The 27731-nt window shown below is 33.5% G+C and overlaps 2 protein-coding genes across 3 annotated transcripts; both read right to left on the reverse strand.

Annotated features, from left to right (window-relative positions):
• Positions 1 to 308: 308 nt before the first annotated feature.
• Positions 309 to 1304, reverse strand: LOC131628433 (pectinesterase inhibitor 12-like). Its single transcript, XM_058899264.1, has one exon. It carries the CDS (start codon positions 1118 to 1120, stop codon positions 557 to 559), a length of 564 nt encoding a protein of 187 aa, XP_058755247.1. The 5' UTR covers positions 1121 to 1304; the 3' UTR covers positions 309 to 556.
• A 1378-nt stretch (positions 1305 to 2682) lies between these two features.
• LOC131628431 (lon protease homolog 2, peroxisomal-like) lies at positions 2683 to 13214 on the reverse strand. Of its 2 annotated transcripts, XM_058899262.1 has the most exons (17): positions 12919 to 13212; positions 12465 to 12577; positions 11479 to 11587; positions 10937 to 11106; positions 10161 to 10252; positions 9643 to 9822; positions 9476 to 9559; positions 8273 to 8400; positions 7898 to 8099; positions 7600 to 7806; positions 6963 to 7093; positions 6216 to 6429; positions 5505 to 5807; positions 5021 to 5215; positions 3801 to 4046; positions 3311 to 3412; positions 2683 to 3137 (listed from the first exon to the last, which is right to left on the reverse strand). In XM_058899262.1, exons 1-17 carry the CDS (start codon positions 13023 to 13025, stop codon positions 3054 to 3056), a joined length of 2667 nt encoding a protein of 888 aa, XP_058755245.1. In that variant the 5' UTR covers positions 13026 to 13212; the 3' UTR covers positions 2683 to 3053. The 2 variants fall into 2 exon arrangements, with proteins under 2 accessions (XP_058755245.1, XP_058755246.1); XM_058899263.1 differs by lacking the exons at positions 2683 to 3137; positions 3311 to 3412 and adding an exon at positions 3443 to 3695 and having other exon boundaries at positions 12919 to 13214.
• Between the last annotated feature and the right edge of the window lie 14517 nt (positions 13215 to 27731).

Below are 27731 nucleotides of genomic sequence, written 5' to 3' on the forward strand. Positions count from 1 at the left end.
CTTTTTGAATCCAACTTGTCTAAACTTTATCATCTCAACCAAAAAAAAGAGTCATCCATTTCTTTATTTTCACCTAAACTAGTGAAGCACAAGATAGAATATGCATGAAGTTAACATGAGTATAACTGTCCACCCCAAGCTCAAATGCGAGCGCATGGTAGGCCAAGAAAAAGCCACTCTTAAGTCGCAATCACTCTCAACTTTTGTCCAATCCATCCAAATTGGTAACAAACTAGCTTCTCACAAACTCTCTAAGCCACACCATCCAATAATTATAATCATAATATAACAATAATATCATAAAGGAATCCAAAACTTTGGTTTTTATCCTCACGCAATGTATTATAGAACACACCTTACAAGAAAAATATTAATACAACCAATGTCTAATATTCTAACATATGTCTTCAAAAAAAAAATATATATTCTTTCATATCAAAAACATCACACTTACAATTTCATTCTCAATACAATCTTCTTACAAATAAAGAAGTATATATTTATAATAACATCAACGTCAACATATGTATAAGCTTCTTCTCAAGAGTGTTGCTAGCTAGTATCGTTGACGAATCATTTGAATAAAAGATAAAGATATTACATTGAGTTGAAAGTAAACATGATTCTCTTGTGTTAAAGGAGAAGTTTCATTTTCCTCTTTCCTTTCTTTGAACTGATCTTCACATGTAACCGAATCATCCAAGGCGGCGCTCACGTTGATATTCGCCGTGTCCAAGTCCTTGGACGTATTGAAAGCAACCATAGCATTATCTAAAGATTCAAGGGAATCATTGTAAAGATCAAAACAATCTTTTAAACAAGCCTTCACATATTCGCCATGAGTTTGGTTTTGCAAGTCATGTGAAATTATGGAAATGATGTTTGTTCCATTGGACTTGGTTAGTTGAATTGACATGCTCACGAGATCTTCTAGTTTTTTCGGATGTAGTTTTTCCTTGCAAGCAGATTCATATAGGGATGTAACGCAGAAATCATAGCTCAAATTCGGGTCATTCTTGGAGGCTTCTCTACAAGATCGAACGATAAGGTTCGACTTCGAGCCATTTGTGTATTGAGAAAGAAAGAGAATGGAAATTATTATGTATGTGAGGAATCTCATGCTTGAATATGAATTTAGAGTTTATAATGTGATGGGGCATATAATTTATAGAAGTGTTAGTTTGGTGTTTTTTGGTTGGAATCTGATACTGCAAGATGATTGGTGAATGAAAACTTGCTCTGGCAAAAGGCTAATAGAAGCTAAAATTATATTTTTTTGTGGTTGCTTTTCTGTTGTGATTTGGATATTTTTGGTAATATTTTTCTTTATGTATATCATGTTAGCTAGAAACCATAAGAAAAATGTCGTGTAACGAACGGATAGATGCGGGCTCTTTACATAAAAGAAGAGTGTATCTATCTATTTATCTATATACTGACAATAAAGGGAATTGAGAAGTATCTCACTTTCTCAATTTCACTGTAATAAAAACTTATAAACATGCGGGGGATAATAGGTTAATGTTAAACTTGTTGAGAATACTATTGACATTAATTTCTTAATAAAATAATTGTTGATCATGTCTTTGTTTTATATGATGACATGAAAGGAGCAAACTTGCTATAAATAGAACTAAAAAGTACACGCAAACTAATCAATGCCTTATTTTGCTTTGCAATGTTTAATGAATAAGCAATGTTATTTGTCGCCAAAGAAAATGATCATAAACTTTACGAGTTGTCACACATTAGACTGTAGAGGAAATAGTCACTCGAATTTGACAACAAAAAAAGTGACTGCTTCCAATAATCATCATTATTCATGCTCAACCCAAACAACATTTTCCTTGATTAACAACACACACTTATTTTCTTCCTTTTACTGTGAAGTTAACTCTCCATAACCTCCAACGGTTCTTGCTCGAGAGGGGATTGTCTGTGTTATTCCTTGCTTTAGTTTTTGTTTGTTGACTTTTCTTTTCTTTTTTATTGGTTGTGTTGCTTATTTCATTTTATTTAATTATTTAAATATATTCATCCACTTGCCATTAAGAAGAAGTCAAGACTTCAATTTTTTATAATAAAGTGAATTCAAAGTATTATTAATATATATTTCACAAGAAAAAATTATCACAAAATATTATTAAAATAATTTTGGATCAATTAAGTAAATTCAAAGCTGAACTAGTACTATGAAAATAACTTTCATCATTAAAATTACAATAAAATAAAATAAAAAATCTTTTGGCACTCATATATCCAATCTACACCTTGAAAAACATGTATTAGACTTGTGATATGATGACAAAGATAGTGAGAAAATGAGTTGCGGAAGAGGTAGAGGTCTCAAATATATTAACAGTCTTCTTTATAAGAAAAATCAGTCTTATTTTTCTTGTTTATAAGAGAAGGTTTACATTTAATATTTATTGAATAATCAATATATTTAATCAATATGATAGAATTAAATCTAAAAAATAAATTTTCTCATAAATAAGATATATAAGACTAGAGGGAATAGTAGCTTTTTAAACAATTTTTTAAATTTAAATATATTTTACATAATTAAATACCCACTTTCATAACACGTATTCAAAAAATACCAACCGAGGGGCTAACAGGGGAGTATAAGAAATAACAAAAACCACATTCAAGAGAGAGCCATCCTCCACTTAAGAGAAAACAATGCTTTATTACTTTATGCACAATTTATTTAGGAAGAGAGAGAGGATATAGGGCGGACAAATAGAATTTACAACACATAGTGAGCCTGGGAAGATGATGCTAAATGAAGAGCATGACATGCAGTAGCTCACCTAGCTCACCTTTCGCAAGAACAAAGTGGACAGTGGGTCCTAAGGATATACATGTAAGGTCCATCCAGATTGTCGATTTCTTGGGATTTGTTTGATTAGGAACGTCCAGTTGAATATACTTGGTCCGCAGTATCACAACGACATTCAGAATTCACGATGTTGAATAGATGATATACAAACCATTAATGGTTGAAACACAAGAGGTGTACTAATACATGTTGTAAGTCAGGAATACTGCTATAACTTAGAGTGTTGTCTCCATGGGCACCCTCCATCAAAAGCATGCTCTAATACATCTTCCATTCGTTTTGCAGGCAGTATCTGTTAACAAAATTCAAAGAGGAAATGAGGATTGTATGTTTCACTACAGTGGTGATAAGATATTATCAGTTACCACCATAAGAATGGAGAAAATTTTGAAAATATGTAAGTGAATATATAGGAACCGTGCTCAGCTGATTACTGTCTGAGCACCGTTCTGCAAACAGAATTACCTCCAAATTGGCCAGTACTGTTGATGGTATTTCAACCAAGTCTTTCAGGTTCCTTTCAGGCAAGATAACTCTCTTGATACCATAACGATGGGCAGCTAATATCTGTGTGGGAGATAAACAAGAATCATATTATGCTAATATCTGTACAACTTTAACCTTTTTAATCTGTCACTGTCAGTCTGTCAACCAAAAATGGTTATATTCAGATGGCCATTTTTAAATAGTTCTGTGGACATGGTGAAAGTTTAGGGGGGAGGGGGAGCATTCATCGGTTAGTTAAAGAGAGTTAGTTAACAAAAATAAGGTGTGTTCTCTATAAATAAGAGAGATTTAGAGAATCGGCTATCTTTTTCAATTGTCCCGAATATTCTTGAGACTTTTCATCCTGCAACAAGGAATTTTTCTTATTATCTTTCATAATACTATCATTATGTCTATAGTCGCGTTTTAGTAAGCTAACTATCAGGTCATGAAGAAATGAGAATTTTACCTTGTCCTTGACACCTCCAACAGGTAGAACTAATCCCCTCAACGTCATCTCTCCAGTCATAGCTGTATCAGATCTCACACTTTTCTGAGTGAAAAGAGATACCAATGACGTGACTAAAGTCACACCTGCCGAGGGGCCATCTTTAGGAACAGCTCCCGCAGGAAAATGAATATGTACATCACGGCCCTCCAAAAGATTAAATCCCTCTTCAGCAGCCAGCCTAAAATCAGCTGCCCTTGCCCTTACCTGTGAATTCAATCCTTTTGAAGTCAAAATGACATGTAATGATTCTCGATCCAAATTCATGAGTTGAGCACATATAACAGTGGGATGGCAAATGTTCAATGCAAACAAACATGGAAACAAAAGTGTGGTGACGTGCATATCATTTCTGTTCATTGTGAGACATGCTTCTAGATCTTTTTCATTTTGTAGCACACATAATGACACCTCTAGATGATCTTATACGACTAGATCAAGTAGGTTTTACTAAAACAGTCATTAGCCCAGCCCATTACACCTCTTAGGCCCATGATCCCAATAAACCTGATTCGAATAAGACTGAACAAATCGTAGAAAACTGTAATAATTTTTTCAATTCTAAAATTTCAAATAAATAAAGTATTTTACCTGGGCAATTGTATACACAGACAAACACATAAAGCACCGCGCCGCAGGCTAACGGTGGCAGGGGAGCTATGGTACTATTACTATTATATATAAATAAAACAAGATATTTATTTAATATATAAAATACTATAACAAATATAACCACACACACCACCCACCATTCCCAAAATCTAGGACCCAACTCGTGTTAGTTCTGTTTAGTGGTTCGGGTATTTCATCTTTCATTGATGACTTTTTGAGATGAATATGAATTTTCTTGATGAAAGAACGTTCAAAGCTATTTATCACATTTTAGAATCTTTGCAATGAAATTCAATCAAACCCATATATCTTATCTATGGGCCAAACTTGAGTGGAAGTGTTAAGATATTATCTAGATATTATAGTAGATATCATGTTTACATTTTTCTGATTGTATCTTTTATTCTTTCCCTCTAATTTAAGGATCTTGTAAACTCTATTATAAATAGATAAGGCTGGGGATTAGCCTCTCAAGCAATTCAAACTAATTCTCTCTTTTTCTATGGCTTATCAGAAACAAAACTTTAAAGGCGATAGGGGAGAGAAGTTCATTAGATATGTTTGTTTACCCATGTTAGTGCAATCTGAGCTGATTCTTTGATTACATCACCAAGTTGTCCAGTGAGATGCAGTTCACCCTTCCCAACCATTGCTGAAGCCTCCACAAACTGAACCTCTCCACCAAAAGCAGTCCAAACCAGTCCAACAGAGACCCCAGGGGCAGCCACGCGTTCTGCAGCTTCTTTATCATCAAATCTTGGAGGCTGCATTTGATAACAAATAGAGCATCAGTCCTGCTGAGCATCTGAGAAAACTATGCGTATGTAGGATCTTTCATGATAATATTAAAATGAAGGGAAATCTTCACAGGTTATATATAATTTAACCAAGGTTTTAAAAAAATTGCAGGACCACAATCTGTGGCTGCAACTTCATGGCCGTCGCAGCAACGACTGCGGCTGTATCAAGTGCATTTATTTGCGAGTCTCCACAATATTCAGGAACACGAGTGACCTTGATTAGAACAGATTAATGGTAGTGCATTTCAATTACCCCAAGAACTTTTTCAAGCATGGTTTCATCAACGACTAACGGAGAGGAAATCCTGAATGTGTTTGAGATGTCCTGACTATTTACACTCATTGGCATCACATCCATTTCAACTTCAGTTCCATCAGCGAGTCTATTTTCCAGAAGTGGGGTAGAGAGTCCTTGTATCCCTTTGTTTAATGGAACCACCTGTTCATGCTCTACAACCCGTACTGCAGCAGCACGAGCCAGAGCAGCAAGGTTCCTCTCCAAATTCCGCACACCAGCTTCCCTGGTATATCTCTGAATGACAAGTTTCACCATTGCCTGTGTCAAAATAGTTCAAAATTAGATATCTATACAACTAAATTGCTTTCCAGGAGTACAAACAGAACAGAATGAATGACTTTATGCCTAGAACAAAGAAAGCAGGGAAAAATATATATGACCGTGTCTAAAACATAGAAACCAGTGAATTTTCAAGATTTGTGCAGACGGAATACAGATCTGATAGATTGAATGGTTATAACACTGATTCTCTAACCCATACATTCTCTAACCCATGAAAAATTAAACACAGCATTTGTCTCTGTTTTTCTTTTTCTACGAAATATGGATTGATTTGTTTGTTTTATTTTAATCATGATGGTATCCAAAATATCAGCACTTCCACTGAATGAGCAGAAACTTAACATGTTTCTGGATCGGCTTTTAAATTATAAAAAAAGTCAATACCTCGGGAATCTGAATAAACTCAGAGCTCAACCCATGTTGGTCCAAAACTCTTGGAATCAAATGCTGCATGGCTATTTGGAGCTTTTCCTCAGGTGTATATCCAGGAAGTTCGATCACTTCCATCCTATCCAGAAGTGGTGGAGGGATAGGCTGCATCCTATTTGCTGTAGCCACAAAAATTACCTTGGACAAATCAAATGGAACATTCAAATAGCTAGCTAAATTTAAGGAATGACGTCAGAAGAATGAATCTTTTTATATTAAACGAAACGTTATTTGCAGACCTTATTAGAAAAACAACAAAAATGAACATGATTTGGTAACATTAACACAATGTCCTCAATATTTTTCAAGAAATAGAATTTAGTACTGACTCCTCCTAATCAATCATCTAAGACACAAAAGTGAAGTCTGCACAAAAATATAACATTAGGCATTATCTAGATAAATATCAAACTAAGAAGCTCTATATACTAGGAAAATTTGACATAGGATGACAAGAGACAACCAGATAGTAAAAATGCAAAAGAAAAAGTGTACCAATTAGAAAAAGCTACCACAAAACCAATTACATAAAAAGTAAAACAAAGGTTTGTGTATGTGCTTGGGTATATTAAAATGAAAAACAAGACAGTGAAAAAACTCTACATGAGAAAGGAGATCTACACAAATTATCGAATTGAAAAGAACATGGGATTGGGAAGGGGGCCCAAATTGAGAGAAGACATTTTAAATTCTGTAGGATACTGATCATTGAATGTTTTATTTTGTTCTGGATCAAGAACCTCTAGCAATGCTGAAGCTGGATCTCCACGAACATCAGAACCTGTCTTGTCAACTTCATCAAGCAACATAACAGGATTGCAAACAGCTACTCTCTGTAGGTCAAATGTGAAAAGCATCTATCAGGATAAGATCCCCCTTGAAAAGAAAGAGCAAGAAATAAATTTTATTATTTGGTTCAATGTTCATGCGTTTGCCCTTCTAGACTTAACTTAAGTATATATTACAATGTGTAAATGGAGGAGGGAAATTACAGCTTTTTTTTTTTTTTTTGCTTTCCAGTTTAACAGCCTTAAAATGCTTATAATGAAGTGTTACATTAATTCTTCTAGGTATCTTTTAATTGAATCAGTAATTTCCATATACAGTTGTACAAACACTTGGAATCTTGAATTTGTCTCCATGCCTCCCAATATTGACTAGCTCTAGTTTCATTCACTAGAACAAAACCAAATGGCAAAAAAAAAAGAAAAAAGAAAATGCAAGCATTCAATGTGTTAAAATAATCTAAAGCTATCATTACTTATCAAATGTAATTGCAAATGTCATGCATATCATAGTATTACATGCAATTATCAAAATTTATAAAGTGTAGTTTAACCTTTAACCCATCTACAAGGCGCCCAGGCATGCTTCCAACGTATGTTCTCCTATGTCCTCTAATATCAGCCTCATCCTTGACACCACCAAGGGATATGCGAATAAACTTTCGGCCCAAAGCAGCAGCAATAGAAGATGCCAGTGATGTTTTCCCGACACCTGGTGGTCCAACAAAGCACAACACTGGACCCCTTGCATCTGGTTTAAGCTGTGATGCATACATACACTTAAATTAGAAACACATCAAACTTTACAATCCAGTAGATATTGACAGGCATAGTAACAGAGTATTTGACAACCTTGCGAACTGCCAGGTATTCAATTATCCGTTGCTTGACCTTCACTAAACCATAGTGATCACTGTCCAATCGCTTTTGTGCAGCTCTTAAGTCTAGTTCATTCTCTTCACTGGCCTTCTGCCAGGGAAGATCAGCAAGAAGGTCTAGGTAAACCCGCGAACTGTTGTACCCAGGTTGCTGAGGCTGCATTTTTTTTAGCCTCCTGAGAGAAAAATTATAGTAAAATGAACTGATTGTCAATACAAGGTTGTAGAATCACTTTGATGATGACAATATTTGTTTTTTCATTAATTTATTTATTCAACATATATAGCAAGCAATACCTCACAAAGATCAATCATTACCATATTTCATTATGTTTCTATTAAAAAGTACCTCAACTCTCTGTGTGCAAGTTTCCATACATTTGGTGGCATTCCTGCACTCTGCATCTTTCTTTCAAGCGCAACCAAGTCATCCTCATCATCCTCATTGTCACCAAGTTCTTCTTTTATAGCCCTCATCTAAAATATTATTTAGAAAAAATAGGAAACAAGAACATCTCAATAAGATAAAAAGTAAAAACCCTAACTAGATAAAAAAAGAAGTAAAATGCTCCTCTGCTGAAAATTTGACCAAAACTTCTTAAATCGTTGGTATAATATATTGCTATTTTATCAGCATACACAGCCTTGATGCAAAGCAGAAACACTTTAAACTATCTTCCATTTCTCTCCTTAGATAACCTGCAATAATAACCTAGTAGCTAAATGTTGTATATCAGAATCATCTAAGTCTAACTACAACTGGTGGCTTTAAGACTAAGAAAATTTTAATGTTGCGCTCGTAAACCCGCAAACCATCGTTCTCAGCAAGAGCAGAAGGTAAAGTGACAACTTAAGTAGCACACACACTGATCGCCTAAATAGTGTTATACAGTTCATAAATAAACTGCGACAGCAGACTATAAATGCAAAGTTACGGTTTATCAGTCACACCAAGGTGCTACCCTGAATTGCCTAAATAGTGATATACAGAACTGTACACATGAAAAATTGAAAATGAAATCCTAACGCATTGGGGAAAATGTTTTCTAGGGGCTAGGATAAGGTATACAGCTCAGTCAGAAGGAATTTGTTGGAGATCAAAATGTTAGTCCGATTCTGGAGTATGCAGAAAACAGGCCTAAAATGTGCCCTGTCTACTCGGGGGAAAAATAAAAAAATAGCAAGGCAGAATTGAATTAGTCATAGAGGCAGATGTAAGGTAGTATTTGATTATGTGTGGTGTAGTTATAAGGAGAAATTGTGAAAGTTTTTGGTGCACGTTGGTTTTCTTTTGCGTAAGGCTGAGAACTGTTTTCTTAAAAGCGTGCATTGGCTCTAAGGCCGTCAGTAGGGAAGTTCATCTACCAAATTTGTGTCTTTGTGTATTCGGTGTAGATTTCATGAAAGTTTGAGAATTTGGTCATCATGATGATCATCAAAAACCTTCGCATCAAACATAACTGAATTCAGTAAGGCTTATCAATACAGTTTCCAGACCCTTGTACTAACATTTGACAAATACGTATAAAAAAGATGGAGCGAGAAACCTTACCTGCTGACGCAGAAGAAACTCTTTTTGAGATTTTGACAATTGACCTTCAACCTTCTGTGTAATTTTCTCAGCTACACGTATTGACTATTGAAAATAGACCGGCACGTGTAGAATTAGAAACTGATAATGCAACACTAGACTCATGACAAGCATCATTAACTACTAACCTGTAAATGTCTATCAACTAACTCAGTTGCTTTTGAAAGCCTCAATTTAGGGCCAACTGAATCCAACATAGATAGTTGTTCATCAAAACTTATCTCAAAACTTGCAACAAATATATCAGCTAACTTGTGAACAGGAACATTGTCCAAAAGGACTTTGGTTCTTCCACCGGTTTTTTGTTTCTGTACACAAGCAATAAAATGTAAGCTCCTAATACAAATGCAATACAGAAAACATGACATGCCCAAAATATTATAATTGATAGTGTATTCGGTATTCCTATAACAAAAGATTCCATATCAATTACAAGACTATGCAGACACTATCAGAGATGTAAATATAGAAGCCCCAATAGGGACTTTGAAGTCAATGTTCAAAATATTTCATACAAACATGGACTATAATGATATTATTCAACCAATTATAGCAGAACACGAGGGATTTAAAGCTCAATGATCAAACAGAGTTTCCATGATTCTCAGATTATGTTAGTAGAAGTATGGAAGTTACAAGGTTTTACCAGCTCCAGAACAGAAATAAGCTCCGTTGCTGTTGCTTTGAATTGGCGAGACAGCATTATGTAATCTGGGTCTTGCTCTATTTGTTCCATCTCTAGATTAGAAAAACAGAAGCAACTCAGCATCTTCAAAGATGGTGATAAAATCTCATTTGTGATTAAATCATTAGGGAAATGCCCAAAATAACTGTTTCCCTTCTATCGTTGTGCTAAAATATTAATTTGAAATCAATAAAAATAGAATAATAAACTATTTCAAGACCTAAAATGTTAATCTGAAAATGCTAAAATGTTAATTAGAAGGTATGTAATTAAAACAATCAACATTACTATCATTATCTGTCTTTGACATATTTTCAATCAGTAATGGGCTGCATTTTACGAAACTTAATACATATCTCAGAGCATCATATCAAACTAACTACGTCCTCAGGCATAATCCCTGATCTAAGATAGGTTCCTAATTGCCAGTGGTGCTTATGCCTTATACTTAAAGGTCTATGCATTCATACCAAGAAAACAAAAAATGTGATATATAATATTTTCGAGTTGAATTGTGTATGGATGGAAGGCATGGGTCTCCACATAGTAAGGCAAATTTTTTTTGCAAAATAATCAAACCTATGGAGAAGCATATTGATATCAAGTAATCAACTGCTAAATGCCATAACTCTAAAGTCTTATCAAACTTCTGTTGTTTTAATTCATTGCAAAGAAAACGGAAAGGGTATAAGAATACACTTTCTAAACAAAATAGAATGCCTGGGAAAAAGACATACCAGTCATAGTCATCTCAAGGGAAGATATTTTTGCAGTCTGGTATATTCCTCTTGTGCTTAGTTCCAGGACACTAAATCTACACAAACCTTCAAGAACAACGGTATATGTGACCCTTCCACTTGGTTTCTCTACTCCCCTTGATAAATGTAATGGTCGGGCAGCAACTCCCCTGGGATTAATGTTATATTAAATCAATCTCAATTTGTAGGTTTTACTTTCTAAAATGTCACAAGATAAATATGCGATTCATTCACAACATTAAAAAAATTATTTGGCCTTTGTAATTATGCAAATCTGAAAGTGGAAATATAAAGAAGAAACTATCAGTTAGAATCCCTCTCCCCCTCCAACACACACCCGTCCAAAATAAAAGAGGACAATAAACTAAATAATGCACCAGGAAAGGGGGGAAATAACTTGACCTATACAACTTCACACATTTCAAATTTACTGACAAACTGTTAGAATTCACCACTTTATCAGCAAACAACTTGATTTGAGATTCTTAAAGTGACATAAAAGGTGTTCCCTTGATCTATACCTGTTGTGCCAATGAACAGCGTCATTCTGCTTTTTGGTATCAGGCTTGAGAGAATCTGATGAACCGTCCTGAAGTTTTGAACTTTGCTCTAGAATATTGGCTCCTGCACCTGCAAAGAGGAATAGCAAAAATGCATTTTTTAAATCAGTTTTTATAGTGTTTGGTTCAAAGAAAATAGATGGGATTGTAGAGACTTTTATGATATTTGTTTATTTGAATCAAAATTTAAGAGGCAGGCAAGAGAAATGAAGAGGGGAAAATTTATCCTTCCTTAATTTTTACTCATTCAGATACTGGGGGTTTACAGCAGAGGGAAATAGGTTTAAAATATTTTAAATAAACTAATTAAAACGACCTAACTTATGTTCAGGGATCGAAAAACATTCACCGCCTCACCTACACCACCACAACAAAACACCCTCCAATTCCACCACTGTCATCAGGCATCTTTCAGTTTTCACTGCCACCTTAAAGTATCACCACCCTCTACTAACGCCATCACCGCCAGGCACCCTTTTTCACCATTGCCATCATGTCACGGCATGGCATGGCACCCTCTACAATCACTACATACCTTCCACCATAGCCACCTCCTCCTAGCATAGCATTTAACACTAGACACCTTACCACCATTCCTACTGCTTGACATCTCCATCGCCAAGCAACTTAGCACCCTCCACCACCACCTGCCCTGCTTCCCGTACCCCCAGCATTGCCACTACCATTTGACATCCACCACCATCACTATCACCATTTGACACCCTTCATCATTGCCACAACAACACGACACCTTCCACTGCCATCAGTCCCTCCACCCTTACAACAGATGCCTTACTCCTACCACCACACGACTGCCACTTGACACCCATTAGCACCACCAGCACAGGTTAACATTTATTACCATTAAGAAGATGGTTACTTCACCTCCCTCCTTTTAATTAGAACACTTGGTGAGGAGGAAAAAGTTAAAAAATCCAGTTTATTACCTTGAGATGCAGTGGGACCCGCAGACTTAATTTCAAGAGCATCACGTACAGGCAGGATGCCGATCATCCCCTTCTCTTCTTTCTGCCAAAGTTCTTGTTCCACCAACTTCACACTTCATTAACAAAAGAAACAATCACACATAGTGCTCGAAGAAAAATACAAAAATCAAACAACTTCTAATCACAATACACAAACTAATCATGCAGGCAAATTTTATGTTAGATCACTTTGATAGGTAGTCCACAGTGGACCTCAACTATTTATCAAAAACTTCATAATATTCCCAATTTCTCATCTTCCATGGCGTAGAAATCCAAACAAACAAAAACCAAAAACATGAAGTGCGTCAATTTTTCGAGTCAACTACAAAATCAACCATAACAAGCTCAGAAAGTAGAAATTTCAATCAAACAAACAAAAACAATCATCATCAATCAAAGAAAAAGAAAGCACCTGCTAGGGGAAGTGCAACGGATTCTGATGATAGCACCAGGTAAGAGGACCTTGTTTCTGAAAGGAAGGATCGCCAAGCGACTCGGAAGCTCGACCGATTCGGCCATGTTAGGAACTCGGTGTGGAATCAAAATGGAAACCCTTGTTTATGAGAGAAAGGAATGAACGATGTGAAGGTTGGAGCTACGAGGGGAAATAAATATTGAGAAGAGAGTCGAATTCGAAAGAGACAAATTGAGCGGAACTAACTGTCATCGTTTTCTTCTTCTTCTCACCTTTGATTTGTTTTATACGCGTTTTTTTATGATTCAAACAATAAAGGATTATTGTGGCGGTTTTTATTTTATATTTTCATAATTGGGAAATTTACACTAATATTTTTTAATTTTTTCATCAAATAAATAAACATATCACTTCTTCCTTATATATTTAAAAAATTGACATATATAAAGAAAAATCAGTGACAATTAATTATCATAAGTATGAGAAGAACATTTACTTTGAAAAAATTTGTTACAGAATGATTAATACAATTAATTATCATAAGTATGAGGAAGGATATTCTTATTTCAAGACAGTGTTTTAAAAACCGGACCGAACCGGTCGGTCAGACCGGTCGAACCAGAAACCGACCAGATAATCGGTCTGCTTCAATTGCTGGATCAGATATGTCATTGAACCGGTGTGAACCGGTTAAAATCGGTTTACACCGAAAAAACCGACGGTTTTCATAAACCTATAGTTTAATTGCTTTTAAAAAAAAATTATTTAAAAAATTAAAACGACGCCATTTTGATTATTCAAATAAAAAATAAAAGAAATAAAAATAAACGAACTTAAATAAAAAATAAAAATAATGATGTTACATATGGTTGACTTTGTTGCATATGCTTTTGATATTGAAGAAGGAGATCCCAACATTTAAACAATTTTCTTTCCTTTAATTTAAAGTTAGTAGACAATGAAATTATTTGATTATAAATTATTTAATTATATATTGTTTAAGTAGATTATGTTGCTATTAAAGTTTGTTTGCAGTTGTACTTTATAATTTTGTACTATTTTATTATGTGTGATATCTATATTTAGGCTATGTTTGGATATCATAAAATCAACGGAACGGAATGGAACGGAGCAGAATGGGATGAAGCGGAGTGGAGCGGAGCGGAACGAAGATACCATTCCATTGTTTGGAAATTTTAGGACGGAACAAGGTAAATTCTTCATTCCGCCCAAATCGGAGGGGAAGAAAAACAGTTGTAAGTGATGGAATGGAATGTAATCCATACCACTCCATTCCGCTCCACTCCATCCATTTTTAAATTATCCAAACAATGGAATATCATTTTAATCCATCTCATTCCGCTCCGCTCCATCCGATTCCGTCAATCCAAACAAAGCCTTAAAGTTTGAATTTAAATTATGAACTTGTAAATTCATTTATGATATGATATTTTCAAAAAAAATAAATTTATTTATGACATGTTTTATACCTATATAATTTTGTTATAACGACCGGTCTATTGAACCGAGTTATCCGGTTTAGTCATGCGGTTCGACCAGTGACCCAGTGGTTCACCAATAAACTAGTGACCCAATACTTCACCAGTTTGATGTCCGGTCTGATTTTTAAAACACTGGTTTTAGCTTTTATAAAATTATTTTTGCACTTGAACCAGAGAAATACACTTGAAATTTTAATTTTTGTAAATTTGCGGAGGTTTTGAACCCCCACAATTTTACAAATTTTTTTTAAATTTTACTGAAGTCGCCAATGTAAGTGGCGGCTTGCTCTAAAAATTATATTTGTGAGGATTTTAAACTTCCACAATTTACAATTCAGCAATGCAAGTGGCGACAATGTGTTAAAAAAGTGAAAAAATGTCATTTATGTATTAATTTGAAAATTTGGTTATATACGTAATTTTTTTGAAAAACTAATTTATAAAAAAAACAACTTGGTTTTATGGTGACGCCTAAAGTGAGGATCAATTAAATCCTTCATAAGTGAACCATAAAAATTGCACCAACAAATTTAATTAATAGTTTAAATTTTAAGATTAAATATGTTTTTGATCCCTACAAAATTATCAAATTTGACTTTTCTTCCTGATAAAAAAATTTATGTTTTAGTCCTTACAAAATATTTATTCACGTAGTTTTAATCCTTGTAGAAGGACTAAAACGTCATGCAAAAATAATTTTATAAAGACTAAAACATGACAATTTTTTATAAGAACTAAAAGTTAAATTTGAGATATTTATATAAACCAAAAATATATTTACATAAATTTTATGATCATAACATGAAAACTTTTATATTTTTTCACACCCAATATCTTCCTTATATCTTCTCCACTTAATCATATTTTTTTATTTCTCTCTTATTAGTAACAACCTATGTTGCAACTGTCCATAGATCTAAAATTTTCATTAATAGTTGTCGAACCTATGATGATATAACTGAAAAAAATAAACCTACTCTTTTTATTTTTATGAACTTTGTTCTTTATGTTGAAGCATTGGCAAATGCCAACTATAGAGCATACACACATAAATAAAAATCTTATTATAATATTAAGTGAATCCAAACCGAAACAAAGTAAAAGTTACTAAGTAATCAATATCATTTGTTTTGTCTCTTTTTCAATTCATTGCAACATACTTTTTTGTATAATTTGTATTAAACAAAAAAATTAAATTGATCAGTGATGAAGGTAACAAGAGTTAAAGAAACGAAAAACACAATAAGGGGGGTTGGATTAGGTTTTTTGAGAGAATTAAAAACTAAGTACACGATTGGTTATCCTGATTCGTTTGAACTCAAACTACTCCAGTCCACCCGCCAGGGTGATTTTGCCTCTCTCTTACGAGGTCTTAATCCACTAAATCAAAACTTTGCTTACACTTGAAATTTTAATTTTTTGTAAATTTGCGGAGGTTTTGAACCCCCAAAATTTTACAAAAATAAAGTAAAATTTAACTGCAGTCGCCAATGCAAGTGGCGGCTTGCTCTAAAAAATATATTTGCGGGGGTTTTAAACTGCCATAATTTACAATTCGCCAATGCAAGTGGCGACAATGTGTTTAAATAGTGAAAAAATGGAATTTATGTAATTAATTTGAAAGTTTGGTTATATGCATAATTTTTTTAAAAAAAACTTAGTTATTTAAAAAAAATCTTGGTTTTATGGTGACGCCTAAAGTGAGGATCAATTAAATCCTTCACAAATGAACCATAAAAATTGCACCAACAAATTTAATTAATAGTTTAAATTTTAAGATTAAATATGCTTTAGATCCCTACAAAATTATCAAATTTGACTTTTCATTCTTATAAAAAAATTTATGTTTTAGTCCTTACAAAATTATTTATTCACGTAGTTTTAATCTTTATAGAAGGACTAAAACGTCATGCAAAAATAATTTTATATAGGCTAAAACATGACAATTTTTTATAGAAACTAAAAGTCAAATTTGAGATATTTATAGAAACCAAAAACATATTTACACAGATTTTATCATCATAGCATGAAAACTTTTATATTTTTTCACACCCAATATCCTCCTTATATCTTCTTCACATAATCATATATTTTTATCTCTCTCTTATTAGTAACTGCCTATGTTGCAACTGTCCATAGATCTAAAATTTTCATTAATAGTTGTCGAACCTATGATGATGTAACTGAAAAAAATAAACCTAGTCTCTTTATTTTAATGAACTTTGTTCTTTATGTTGAAGCATTGGCAAATGCCAACTATAGATCATACACACGTAAATAAAAACTTTATTATAATATTATTAAGTGAATCCAAACCAAAACAAAGTAAAAGTTATGAAGTAATCGATATCATTTATTTTGTCTATTTTCTAATTCATTGGAACATACTTTTCTGTATAATTTGTAATAAACAAAAAAATTAAATTGATCAGTGATGAAGGTAACAAGAGTTGAAGAAACGAAAAACACAATAAGGGGGGTTGGATTAGGTTTTTGAGAGAATTAAAAACTAAGTACACATTAGTTATCCTGGTTCGTTTGAACTCAAACTACTCCAGTTCACCCGCCAAGGTGATTTTGCCTCTCTCTTACGAGGTCTTAACCCACTAAATCAAAACTTTGATTACAATCACTTAAACAACCGTTTAAGTCTTCTCAAGAACCACCACACCCCGGTGTTCTTAAGGCAACTTTTAAATAATTACAACTTTGATGTGTCTAAGATTGCTTCTAATAAGCTATATCACAACTGTAATTTTTACACAATTTTCTAGCACAAAAAATAAGATATGACTAATAGAAAAATAATTGAAAATTATAGAGCTCTTATGAATTCGTGCGTGCGTGAGACTTCTTGCCGAATTCTTCAACAATGTCTCCTTTATATAGAGTGAGCTATTTTTGATCCGTTGAGAGACATGTTTACTTGTTTTGGAAGGAGGATGAATTAAATTAAAGCTTTTTCCAAAATTAGAGATCTTGTCTATTGCCATTAATTTCTAGTCGTTATAATGATGATCATGCTTTGATTATCGTAACATTATTCCGATCTTCTGATCTTCAGAGTATTGGGTGCAGCTTTGCTGCTTGAAGCATTCAGAGTTTTAGACTTTTTTTGTTCGTCTTCAGAACTTCTTGTTCTTGTAGACTTCCTTCAATATCTTAGAACATCTTATTCTTGTAAACCTTTCTTAATGCAACCTTCTGCTTCTGAGAAATCATTGTTCATAGCATCTTCTTCTTGTAAGCTTCTCTCAATTCAGCCTTTTGTTTCTGTGAAATCACTAATTCCTACTTCAGAACATCTGCAAAGTAAAACATAGGATTATAGTGCATATTTGTTCTTATCTAAATTTATGTGTTTGTTATCATCGAAACTCTTTCGAAGATGTAGAACTAAACTATGTTCTAACAATCTCTCCTTTTTTATGATGACAAAAACTCATATATTTTGAAACAAAAAATAAGAATTGGATAACTCCCGCTAAGTAAAATACTCAGATATTTTAAATTACTTCCCTGTAGAATTCTTTAAGAGGAAGTTCTGATTTGTTGGTTTCATTTTCACTGATTTCTTCAGAATTCCTATCGGCTTTTATGTAAAAGTTCTTATGAAGCTTTTAAGAACTCCTTCAATCAGGTTTTAAATATTCCCGTTCTTTCAAATAAACATATATATTATATAGAAATATTTGAGACTTAGTCTCTCCCTTTTTGTCATTAATAAAAAAGAACGGAAAATATATATTCATTAAAAACGAGAGAGTTACAAGAGAACAAAAAAACAAAAAAAAAACTCAAAGAAGGCAAGGTCAATCAGAAGTTAAAGACTTCATAGCTTTCATCAAACAGAACTTCATCACTGCCTGGAAAATCTGCTCTGCGAAGGATATCAACTACTTTTGTAGATTTGAACAAGGCAGAGAGAATACGTCCATAGGGAATGTAGAAACTCTGACCAGATCTGAAAGCAAGAAGGGATTCCTTCACATGATTGATGATGATAGAGGGAAGATTTACAGGAAGTTCTTTTTCGATACGATGAATGAGAAAACGATCCCTCGAGGACACAACATTATGGAAATCTCCCATAGGATGCAAGTTTGAGAGGGCAAACCGAAACCAGGATTTCTTTGAGGGTGGTAGAAACTCTGGGTTATTGAGGAGACGTCTGGAAGATCTACTCAATTTGCTTGGTACAATATAGGCATTCCAAAAATCAAAAGTTGCAAGACATGCAAAGTTTAGGTTGGATGGACAATCAATTGTTTCAGCAATGGTGGTTTGAGTAATGATGAAAGGAATACCATGAATTATAAAGGTGATGCGATTACCATCACTACTAACAGAAGCATAGATCCAGAAGGTTTTCACAAGGTTAGTAAAAATAAGACCACGAAGAATAGTAGTGTACCCGCCCCATCCTTGTTTATCTAGGCAGAAGTTGAAATGTTCATTTTCAATTTCGGAGCTAAGGCGTTTTTCAATGATGACCTGAAGGACATTAGCAACATTTTGAGGGTTTTGAGCAGCCATAAAGGACTTGAGAGAAAGCAAAAACAAGAATTAGGTTAAAGAAAGATGAGATACTTGGATATGGTAAAAATGGATATATATATATATATATATATATATATATATATATAGCAAAAGAGAAATAACGGAAGAGAAGATTTATGGACATAAGCATTAATGAGCAAGATTAAAGAGGCACATATAATCATGAGAATGATGATTAAAAGACATAGGGATAGCGTAAAATAAAATTGAAAACAGTTACCGATGTGGCTCGTGTCTCAAGGTGTCAACTCAACAGTTTTTTCCATTCATATTCTGAGTACGTGTATGACTTCAGAATGTCATCAAGCATCTAGTGTTGACAAACTGTTTGATATAGTGAGATGATGATATAGACTTAACCTACTTTCAGATCTTCTGTCTGTCCAAAAACCTTTTAATCATATGTTCACAGTTTAATAGCAATCAAGAATAAACATATACGATTTTTATTATCATTATGGACATAATTTCATGTTGATGTTCTTCAGAATGAAATTAAACCTATCTTCAGCAAGGGGTTTTGTAAAGATATCAGCCCATCGATGGTCTGTATCAATAAATTTTAAAGAGAGGATCCCTTTCTGAGTATAGTCCCTGATGAAATGATATTTAATTTCTATATGTTTAGCCCTTAAGTGTAAAATAGGGTTTTTAGAAAGATAGATGACAGAAGTATTGTCACAGAGAATATGAATGTTACTCTCATATATGTTGAAGTCTTCAAGTTAATGTTTCATCCAAAGCATCTGAGTAATGCATCCAGCTGCAACTATGTATTCGGCTTCATCAGTTGATAGCGCTATAGTGGATTGTCTTTTACTGGACCATGAGATTAAGTTGTCTCCCAGAAATTGGCAACTTCCAGAAGTAATTTTTCTCTCCATTCTATCTCTAGGAAAGTCAGCATCGCAGTAACCTACTAATTTATAATTTCTGGATTTGCTATAACACAGACTAAGATTAGTAGTTCCTTTCAGATATTTGAAAATTCGCTTAACTGCTGTTAAGTGAGATTCTCTAGGATCTAATTGAAATATGGCACATAAGCAGACACTATATAGAATATCAGGTCTTGAAGCTATTAAGTATAAGAGATAACCAATCATACCTCTATAGAGTTTCTGCTCTACTTTTTTACTTACCTCTTCTTTCTCTAGAATACATGTCAGATGCATTAGTGTTTTGGCTGGTTTACTTTCTGACATATCAAATTTCTTCATAAGTTCTTTAACAGAATTGGTTTGATGTATGTAAGTACCTTTTGGAGTTTGATTAATTTGGATTCCCATAAAGAATTTGAGTTCACCTATCATGCTCATCTCAAATTCAGCATGTATGTTCTTAGCAAATTTTTTGCCCAAGGAGACTTTAGTAGATCCAAAAATTATATCTTTAACGTAAATTTGACAGATAAGAATATCATTTTTAAATGACTTACAGAAAAAAGGTCGTGTCTACCCTCCCTTTAGTAAAACCATTTTCTAAGATAAAGTTACTTAGTCTTTCATACCAAGCTCTAGGAGCTTGTTTAAGACCGTATAACAATTTCTTGAGATTGTAGACAAACTCTGGGTGTTTTGAATCTTCAAAACCAGGGGGTTGGGTGACATAAACTTCTTCATCGATGTATCCATTTAGAAATGCGCTTTTGACATCCATCTGATATAGAGTTATGTCGTTATTTACAACAAAAGAAATTAAAAGTCTGAGAGATTCTAACTTGGCGACTGGGGCAAAGGTTTCTGTATAGTCTATTCCTTCTTGCTGACTATAACCTTGTGCAACTAATCGAGCTTTGTTTTTGACAACTTCTCCTTTCACATTCAGTTTATTTCTCAAAACCCATTTTGTTCCAATAATATTAAAGTCTTTGGGTTTAGGAACTAGATCCCATACATCATTTCTGGTGAATTGATTAAGATCATCTTGCATTACAAGTATCCAATCGTTGTTAGGAAGTGCTTCATCGATGGACGTGGGTTCAATCAGAGATACTAATCCCATAAGAGACTCTTCAGTATTTCTGAATGAAGATCTTGTCCTGATTGGGTCATCTACTTTTCCCAGAATTTTATCTTTAGAATGTGCTAAAATACTTTTGGAGAATCTTTTCTGGGTGAGCTCTTCAGAAGTTGTTGGAATATTTGTACTAACTATATCAGAATTTAGTTGATCTTCTTTTCTTTCTACTTCAGAAGTTGTGTCTTTGGCACCTGCAATTTCAATTTCAATTTCTATATCTGCAAGAGATTTAAACTACTTTGGCTTTTGAGGGCCAAGCTTATCATCAAACCTTACGTTAACGGATTCTTCCACAATTCGTGTTTCAGTGTTGTACACTCTGTAGCCTTTTGAATGCTCAGAGTATCATAACATTAAACACTTTTTTGCTTTAGAACAAAACTTGTTTAATTGATCTTTAGTATTTAAAATAAAGCAAGTACATCCGAAAGGATGAAAATATGAAATGTTTGGCTTTCTATTTTTCCACAATTTATAAGGAGTCTTTTACATAATAGGTCTTATAGAGATTTTATTCTGGATGTAGCATACTGTATTTATTGCTTCTGCCCAGAAGTGTTTAGCCATGTTAGTCTCATTGATCATGGTTCTGGCCATTTCTTGTAGAGTTCTATTTTTGCGTTCTACAACTCCAATTTGTTGAGGAGTTCTAGGACACGAGAAATCATGAGAAATTCCGTGTTCATTGAAAAGTTTTTCAAAACATTTGTTTTCAAACTCTCCACCATGATCACTTATGACTTTTACAATTCTAAACTCTTTCATTTTGAACTTGATTGCAGAAGTTAGAGAACACAGTATGTGATTCATCCTTGTGTTTTAAGAATTTTACCCATGTCCATCTGCTATAGTCATCTACGACTACTAATATGTACTTCTTACCACTGATTGAGGCAGTTTTCACTGGTCCAAACAAATCTATATGAAGAAGTTCTAATGGTCTAGAGGCGGAGACAACATTTTTAGATTTAAAGGAAGTTTTTGAAAACTTGCCTTCCTGACATGCTTCACACAGAGCATTTGAGCTGAACTTCAGGTTAGGAAGTCCTCTGACCAGATTGAGTTTGTTAATCTGAGATATTCTTCTCATACTAACATGTCCCAATCTTCTGTGGCAGACCCATTGTTCATCGTTAACAGACATAAGGCATTTTACATTCTGACTCTTCAGTTCAGAAAGTTTTATCTTATAAATGTTGTTCTTTCTCTTACCATTAAATAAGATAGTTCCATCTTTCTAACTAACTGCTTTACAGGACTTTTGATTAAAGATAATGTCATAACCGTTATCACTTAATTGACTTATGGATAACAAGTTATGCATTAATCCGTCTACTAGCAGAACATTATATATATAGGGAAGTGTATCGTTATCGATAGTTCCGGAGCCAATGATTTTTCCTTTCTAATTGCCTTTGAAACCTACAAAACCTCCATCTTTAAGTTCCAGACTTTGGAACATATGCTTTCTTCCCGTCATGCGTCAAGAGCATCCAGAGTCCAGGTACCATGATTGGTGTTTCAATCTTGCTGTTAAGGACATCTACAACATAGATAATTTTATCCTTAGGTACCCATATCTTTTTCTGGATCCTTGTTTGTTAGATTTTACTAATTCTGATTGAGTTTTGATTTCTCACTAGAATTTGTAAGATAAGAGTTGCTAGTATATTTAATATCATGTGTGTGACCATATGTGAAGTGAGAGTTTATAGGTGTGATTTTTATGATCATATCATCAACATGCTTAGGTTGATATGGTTCTTTCCCTTTAGGTTTCACATACCCCTATACCTTTTCTAGCATTTCCACTAACACCATATATCATTGAAGCCATCTTGCTTCGATCTATAATTAGCTAGAAATTTTTGAAAGTTGTGATCATATTGTTTTATGACCCTATCATAACTAGTTGAACCTTCTGAGTCAGAGTCTTCCTGAGTTTGTTGTAACTCATTTTCGATAACTGAGTTCTCACTTTTTTGTTTTAAAAGATTTTCTTTTAACTCAGAATTTTCTGCTTTTAGTTCTCTAGATTGCTTAGAATCATATACCAGACCATGTTTCAGGTTCTTGTATTTGATTCGAAGTTTTTGATATTTTTCAAGAATTTATGATAAGTTATCTTCTAATTGAGATTTAGAAAAGTTAGAGAATACCTCTTCTGAGTTTGATTCTGATTCTGATGAACTGTCATCACTTGATATACTAGCCATAAGGGGAATGCTGACACATTCATCTTCTAATTCAGATTCTGCTCCAGAAGATTCGGAGTCGTCTCATGTAGCCATTAGACTTTTCTTCTTTTCTTTAAAGCTCTTCTTTGGTTTCTATTTCTGAAGTTTGGGACAGTCGCTTTTGTAGCGACCAGGTTCCTTGCATTCGTAACATACGATATCCTTACTTCTGGCCTTCCCGTGTCCAGAGGATGATCCAGAGTGATATTTTGATCTTCTGGAATTTCTGAATTTCTTCTGTCTGTGCTTCCAAAGTTGTTGGACCCTTCTGGAGAGAAGAGACAATTCGTCTTCTTTTGAAGAGGAACTTCCAGAGCTTTCTTCTTCTGCTTGAAAAGCATTAGTTTTAAACTTATTTTTAGATTTAAGATCAAGTAACACACCTTTCCTTTGGGTTTCATCTTCTTCAAGTTTTATCTCGTGACTCCTCAAGGAGCTGATGAGTTCTTCAAGAGATATTGCGTTCAGATTCTTGGCAAGCTTCAAAGCTGTGACCATGGGTATCCATTTCTTTGGCAAGCTTCTGATGATTTTCTTTACGTGATCAGCTATTGAGTATCATTTGTCCAGAACTTTCAGTCTAGCAACAAGAATTTGAAACCTTGAGAACATAGTCTCAACTGTTTCACCTTCTTCCATTTTGAAAGCTTCGTACTTTTGAATGAGTGCAAGGGCTTTGGTTTCTTTGACTTGAGTGTTTCCTTTATTCGTCATTCTCAAAGAATCAAAGATGTTTTTGGCTGAATCTCTGTTTGTGATCTTCTCATACTGTGTGTATGAAATAGTGTAGCAACCTGCCCTAAAAATTTAGATTTTAGAGTCGCCACCTATTCTGCCAAGGCGAATAGGAAATCCTACGAAGTTTAGAGATCTGGATAATTTATTATAATTAGGTCAATGGAAGGTGTTAGGCACCCTTAACCCTTTCCTAAGGTTTTGTCTAAGGCAAAGGTTTATGGCTAATAAAGAAAGGTGACAGACAGTCAAATAGGGCAAATATTAGCCTTATTGAAATTTTGGGGAAGGGGACTCGCCTTGTTACCAAGTGCCTACGTACCACCTTATGGAGGATCAGAGTCTACGTAGTTCGGGATATGCTGGTGTTTTTTAGAGGTTGTATGCCTTTGAAGTTTGTAAGTTAAAGTGTGTTTTAAATTACCGTACGCAGTTTGGTAATTGTCGCAGTTTTGTGTAATTCGCAGTTTATGAAGATATTAACAGTTTATTATATGGCATACAACCCTTTTTAATATTTTGAAATTTTATTAATCGCGTTGATCAATTGATTTGATCAACATAATTAACAAATTAATAAAGAATTACTAATTATCGTAACCAATTGAATTGATTAAAACCTTTAGTAAATAGAACCAGTTCAAATAAATTATTTAAATTAAAGTAAATTGAATAATTTATTATTAATCATCGTAATCAATTGGTTTGATTAAAATAATTAACAAATCGACCCTATCCTAAATTAGCTTGACAAAAATAATTTTGTCGCTAATTATCGTAATCAATTGATTTGATTAAAACAATTAGCGAAGTCACCTTGATATAAACGTTTTACTAAAAATTAATCTTTATATATTTCGTTAAATTAAAATATGATTTTTTTATCAACGCGACTATTAATCGAATCGATTAAAAAAATTTGCATAAAAAAATCAATTAACAAAATGATTAAGAACTTAATAAATAAATTAATTTTGTTTTAGGGCGCAGGGAGGTATAGTTCTAGTTTAATAATAATCTAGAGAAAAAAAACAAGAACCCTAACAATTCTTCAATCAAACCCCAAGAACCCTAACCCTATTCAAGAACCCTAACAATTCTTCAATCAAACCCCGAGAACCCTAACCCTATTTAAGAACCCTAACAATTTCACGAAGAACTCTAACCCTAGATTAGAACCCTAATCCCCGAATTTCCAGAAACCAAGACCAAAACACACATGCATTCGACATAATAACCTAAGCTAAGTCCGATTTGTTACCTTTTGTCTTTTATTCTGGATCGTGTAAGCTCCAATATCTTCACTAATCCTCTTCTTTTTTGCTCGCAGGTGTCTTCGCAAGGTTGAAGGCTATGGATTCGCGGCTCTCCAACTCTAATTCCTCTTTTTCTTTTTTTTTTCTCTTAGATTAGGTTTTAGTTTATATAGCCTTAGGGTTAGATTTATTTTAGTAAGATTAGATTCAATCTGTTATAATCTTTAGATTTGATTAGATTAGATTGATTTGTATTTGATTGTAATATATTTGATTTGTTGTAAATTGATTCATGAAATAAGATTTGATTTTAATTTAGGTTTTTAGGATTTGATTCAATTTGTAAATTAGATTGATTTTGTATTTGGACTTTTATTGTATATAAGATTTGATTTTAATAATAATAATAATAATAATAATAATAATAATAATAATAATAATAATAATAATAATGATTAATAGTAATATTAATATAATTGATATAATAGATTTTTTTTAATGATAATACTAACTAAATAATAAAATAAAGATAATAATTTATATATAGTTTGTATAAAAAGAAATTAATGTTAGAAAAAAATGTTTTAAATAGGGAAAAACTAAAATATATAATTTAAACAAAAAATTAAAAATTAAAAATTAGGAACAAGTTAATGGGCATAAATTTTCAATTGGGCTCAAAGGACATCCTATAGATACACCCTCACATTCAATTAGAAGGTTTTTTTTATAAGAAATTTGGTTTAACAATACAAATGTTAAACCCCATAACTCCTAATTTTGATACCCTCAATAAATTAATAGACGTGAATCGTATCGGGTAAATTTTGGGGTATGACAAATAGCACTTAGAAGTATAGTTTTGACCATGTGATGATTTTTGAACTCTTTCTTCTATTGACCAGTCATGCTTTTTATTTCGATCTTTTGACCACTTTCATTGACCGGATGTTTGTAACCATCTGTTACCATATCCCAGAGATCAGCGTCATGAGCTAGAAAGAAACTCTCGATTCTATCTTTCCAGTAATCGAAGTTCTCTCTATCAAACATTGGTGGTCTTCCACTGATTTAGTCTCTATCATCAAAGTTATCATTGTTGTTGTTTTTAACTGGTTTTGTAATAATGTTTTTCTTTTAGGATCTTTTTCTAACACGGTTAACTGAATGTGGTCCTCTTGATTTCGACAAAAGACCTTATCATTAATTCCGGTATATTTGATTAGTTGTGACTTCTGTTTCAGGAGCTTAATAAGATTGATGATTACATGCAGACAAGGGCTGGTCCAAATGAGATTGTTGATATTTTCAAGAAATTTTTTCTGTTAATAATATAGTTATCAGTTGTGATACAAAATTGAATGTGATATTAATAATATTACTAGCTTGTTTGATGAAGTTTATGTACCAACTTGTGATACTAACTATCACCATGTGTATAAATAATCTATCATCACCATGTGTATTAACATTCAGTTACTGAAATCAAGGATTCATGTTAGCATAGATCAAGCCTAGGGGATGAACAACAAAAACAAAACCTCTAAAATAAAAGTAAAATCACAGGACAAAAAGTAACACTTCAAATTCACACAAATCAAGCATAATGGGTGAATAAACCATCACAAATCAACACAACCAGCACATACCATTAGTTTCAAACAAAATTTAAACAAAAACAAAATCACACTTGTGAGTGACAATAGGAGATGTGAATGAATGCAGTGATTGATGAGAAGAGAGTTTATGACGATGATGATTCACGAGAAGAGAGTGAGAAACGACGATGATTCACGGGAAGATGGTGACGTGATGGGCGGTGGAGGAGGAGGTGGAGCCTATGCTAGGGTTCCATTTTTTGTGAAACTGAATGGGGGAAAAATGTATTGACTGAGACTATTACCCTTATGTTTGGCAAAAACGTGTTGTTTCTATTATTTCTTTCGTGTCGGTCCGAGTACCCGTGGTTTATCATTTTGTACTCGATCCGCCCAAATAAACCTCGTTAAACCCTAAACTAAACCACTAGGCCCAATTGACCCATTCAACCCGCCCATTTCCTTTCTTTTTCCGATTTCTATCGGGCTAGGCCGAGTTCTACGGTGCCCAATCCTAATTATAAGTTACCATTGGTTCTTCACCTCAACTACCACCAATGACACCCCGACATACTTATTTGTATGTTTGAATACATGAATGAATAGTTGAATAGTAATACTAAGCTAGTTGACACATGGTGGTAGTTACGCGGGGTATGTTTTTAAGGATTGGTCCTAATCTTGTTGTGCTTGTCCATCATCATAAACCCATTGAAATTATTGATGAATGCATTCACAATCATTTAATAATACACTCAAAATACTAGCTCAATCGTAATAACTTAATCTTATAATTGCAACATAACTGAGTTTGAACAAGTTTAAAAAGCTGATTAGTTTTTTACAACCAGAGTCAACCATACATTAGTTTCTTAAATTAATATGAAAATGTAATTGAAA

This window comes from Vicia villosa, unplaced genomic scaffold (genome assembly GCF_029867415.1).
Source record: "Vicia villosa cultivar HV-30 ecotype Madison, WI unplaced genomic scaffold, Vvil1.0 ctg.000455F_1_1, whole genome shotgun sequence".
Taxonomy (NCBI): domain Eukaryota; kingdom Viridiplantae; phylum Streptophyta; class Magnoliopsida; order Fabales; family Fabaceae; genus Vicia; species Vicia villosa.

Coding starts and splice junctions, on each gene's coding strand:
- LOC131628431 (XM_058899262.1), bottom strand. CDS start 13,025: ATGGCCGAATCGGTCGAGCTTCCGAGTCGCTTGGCGATCCTTCCTTTC. Junction 12,578..12,918: donor CGTTGCACTTCCCCTAGCAG/GTGCTTTCTTTT, acceptor TTGTTAATGAAG/TGTGAAGTTGGTGGAACAAG. Junction 3,138..3,310: donor CAGTACTGGCCAATTTGGAG/GTAATTCTGTTT, acceptor TTTTGTTAACAG/ATACTGCCTGCAAAACGAAT.
- LOC131628433 (XM_058899264.1), bottom strand. CDS start 1,120: ATGAGATTCCTCACATACATAATAATTTCCATTCTCTTTCTTTCTCAA.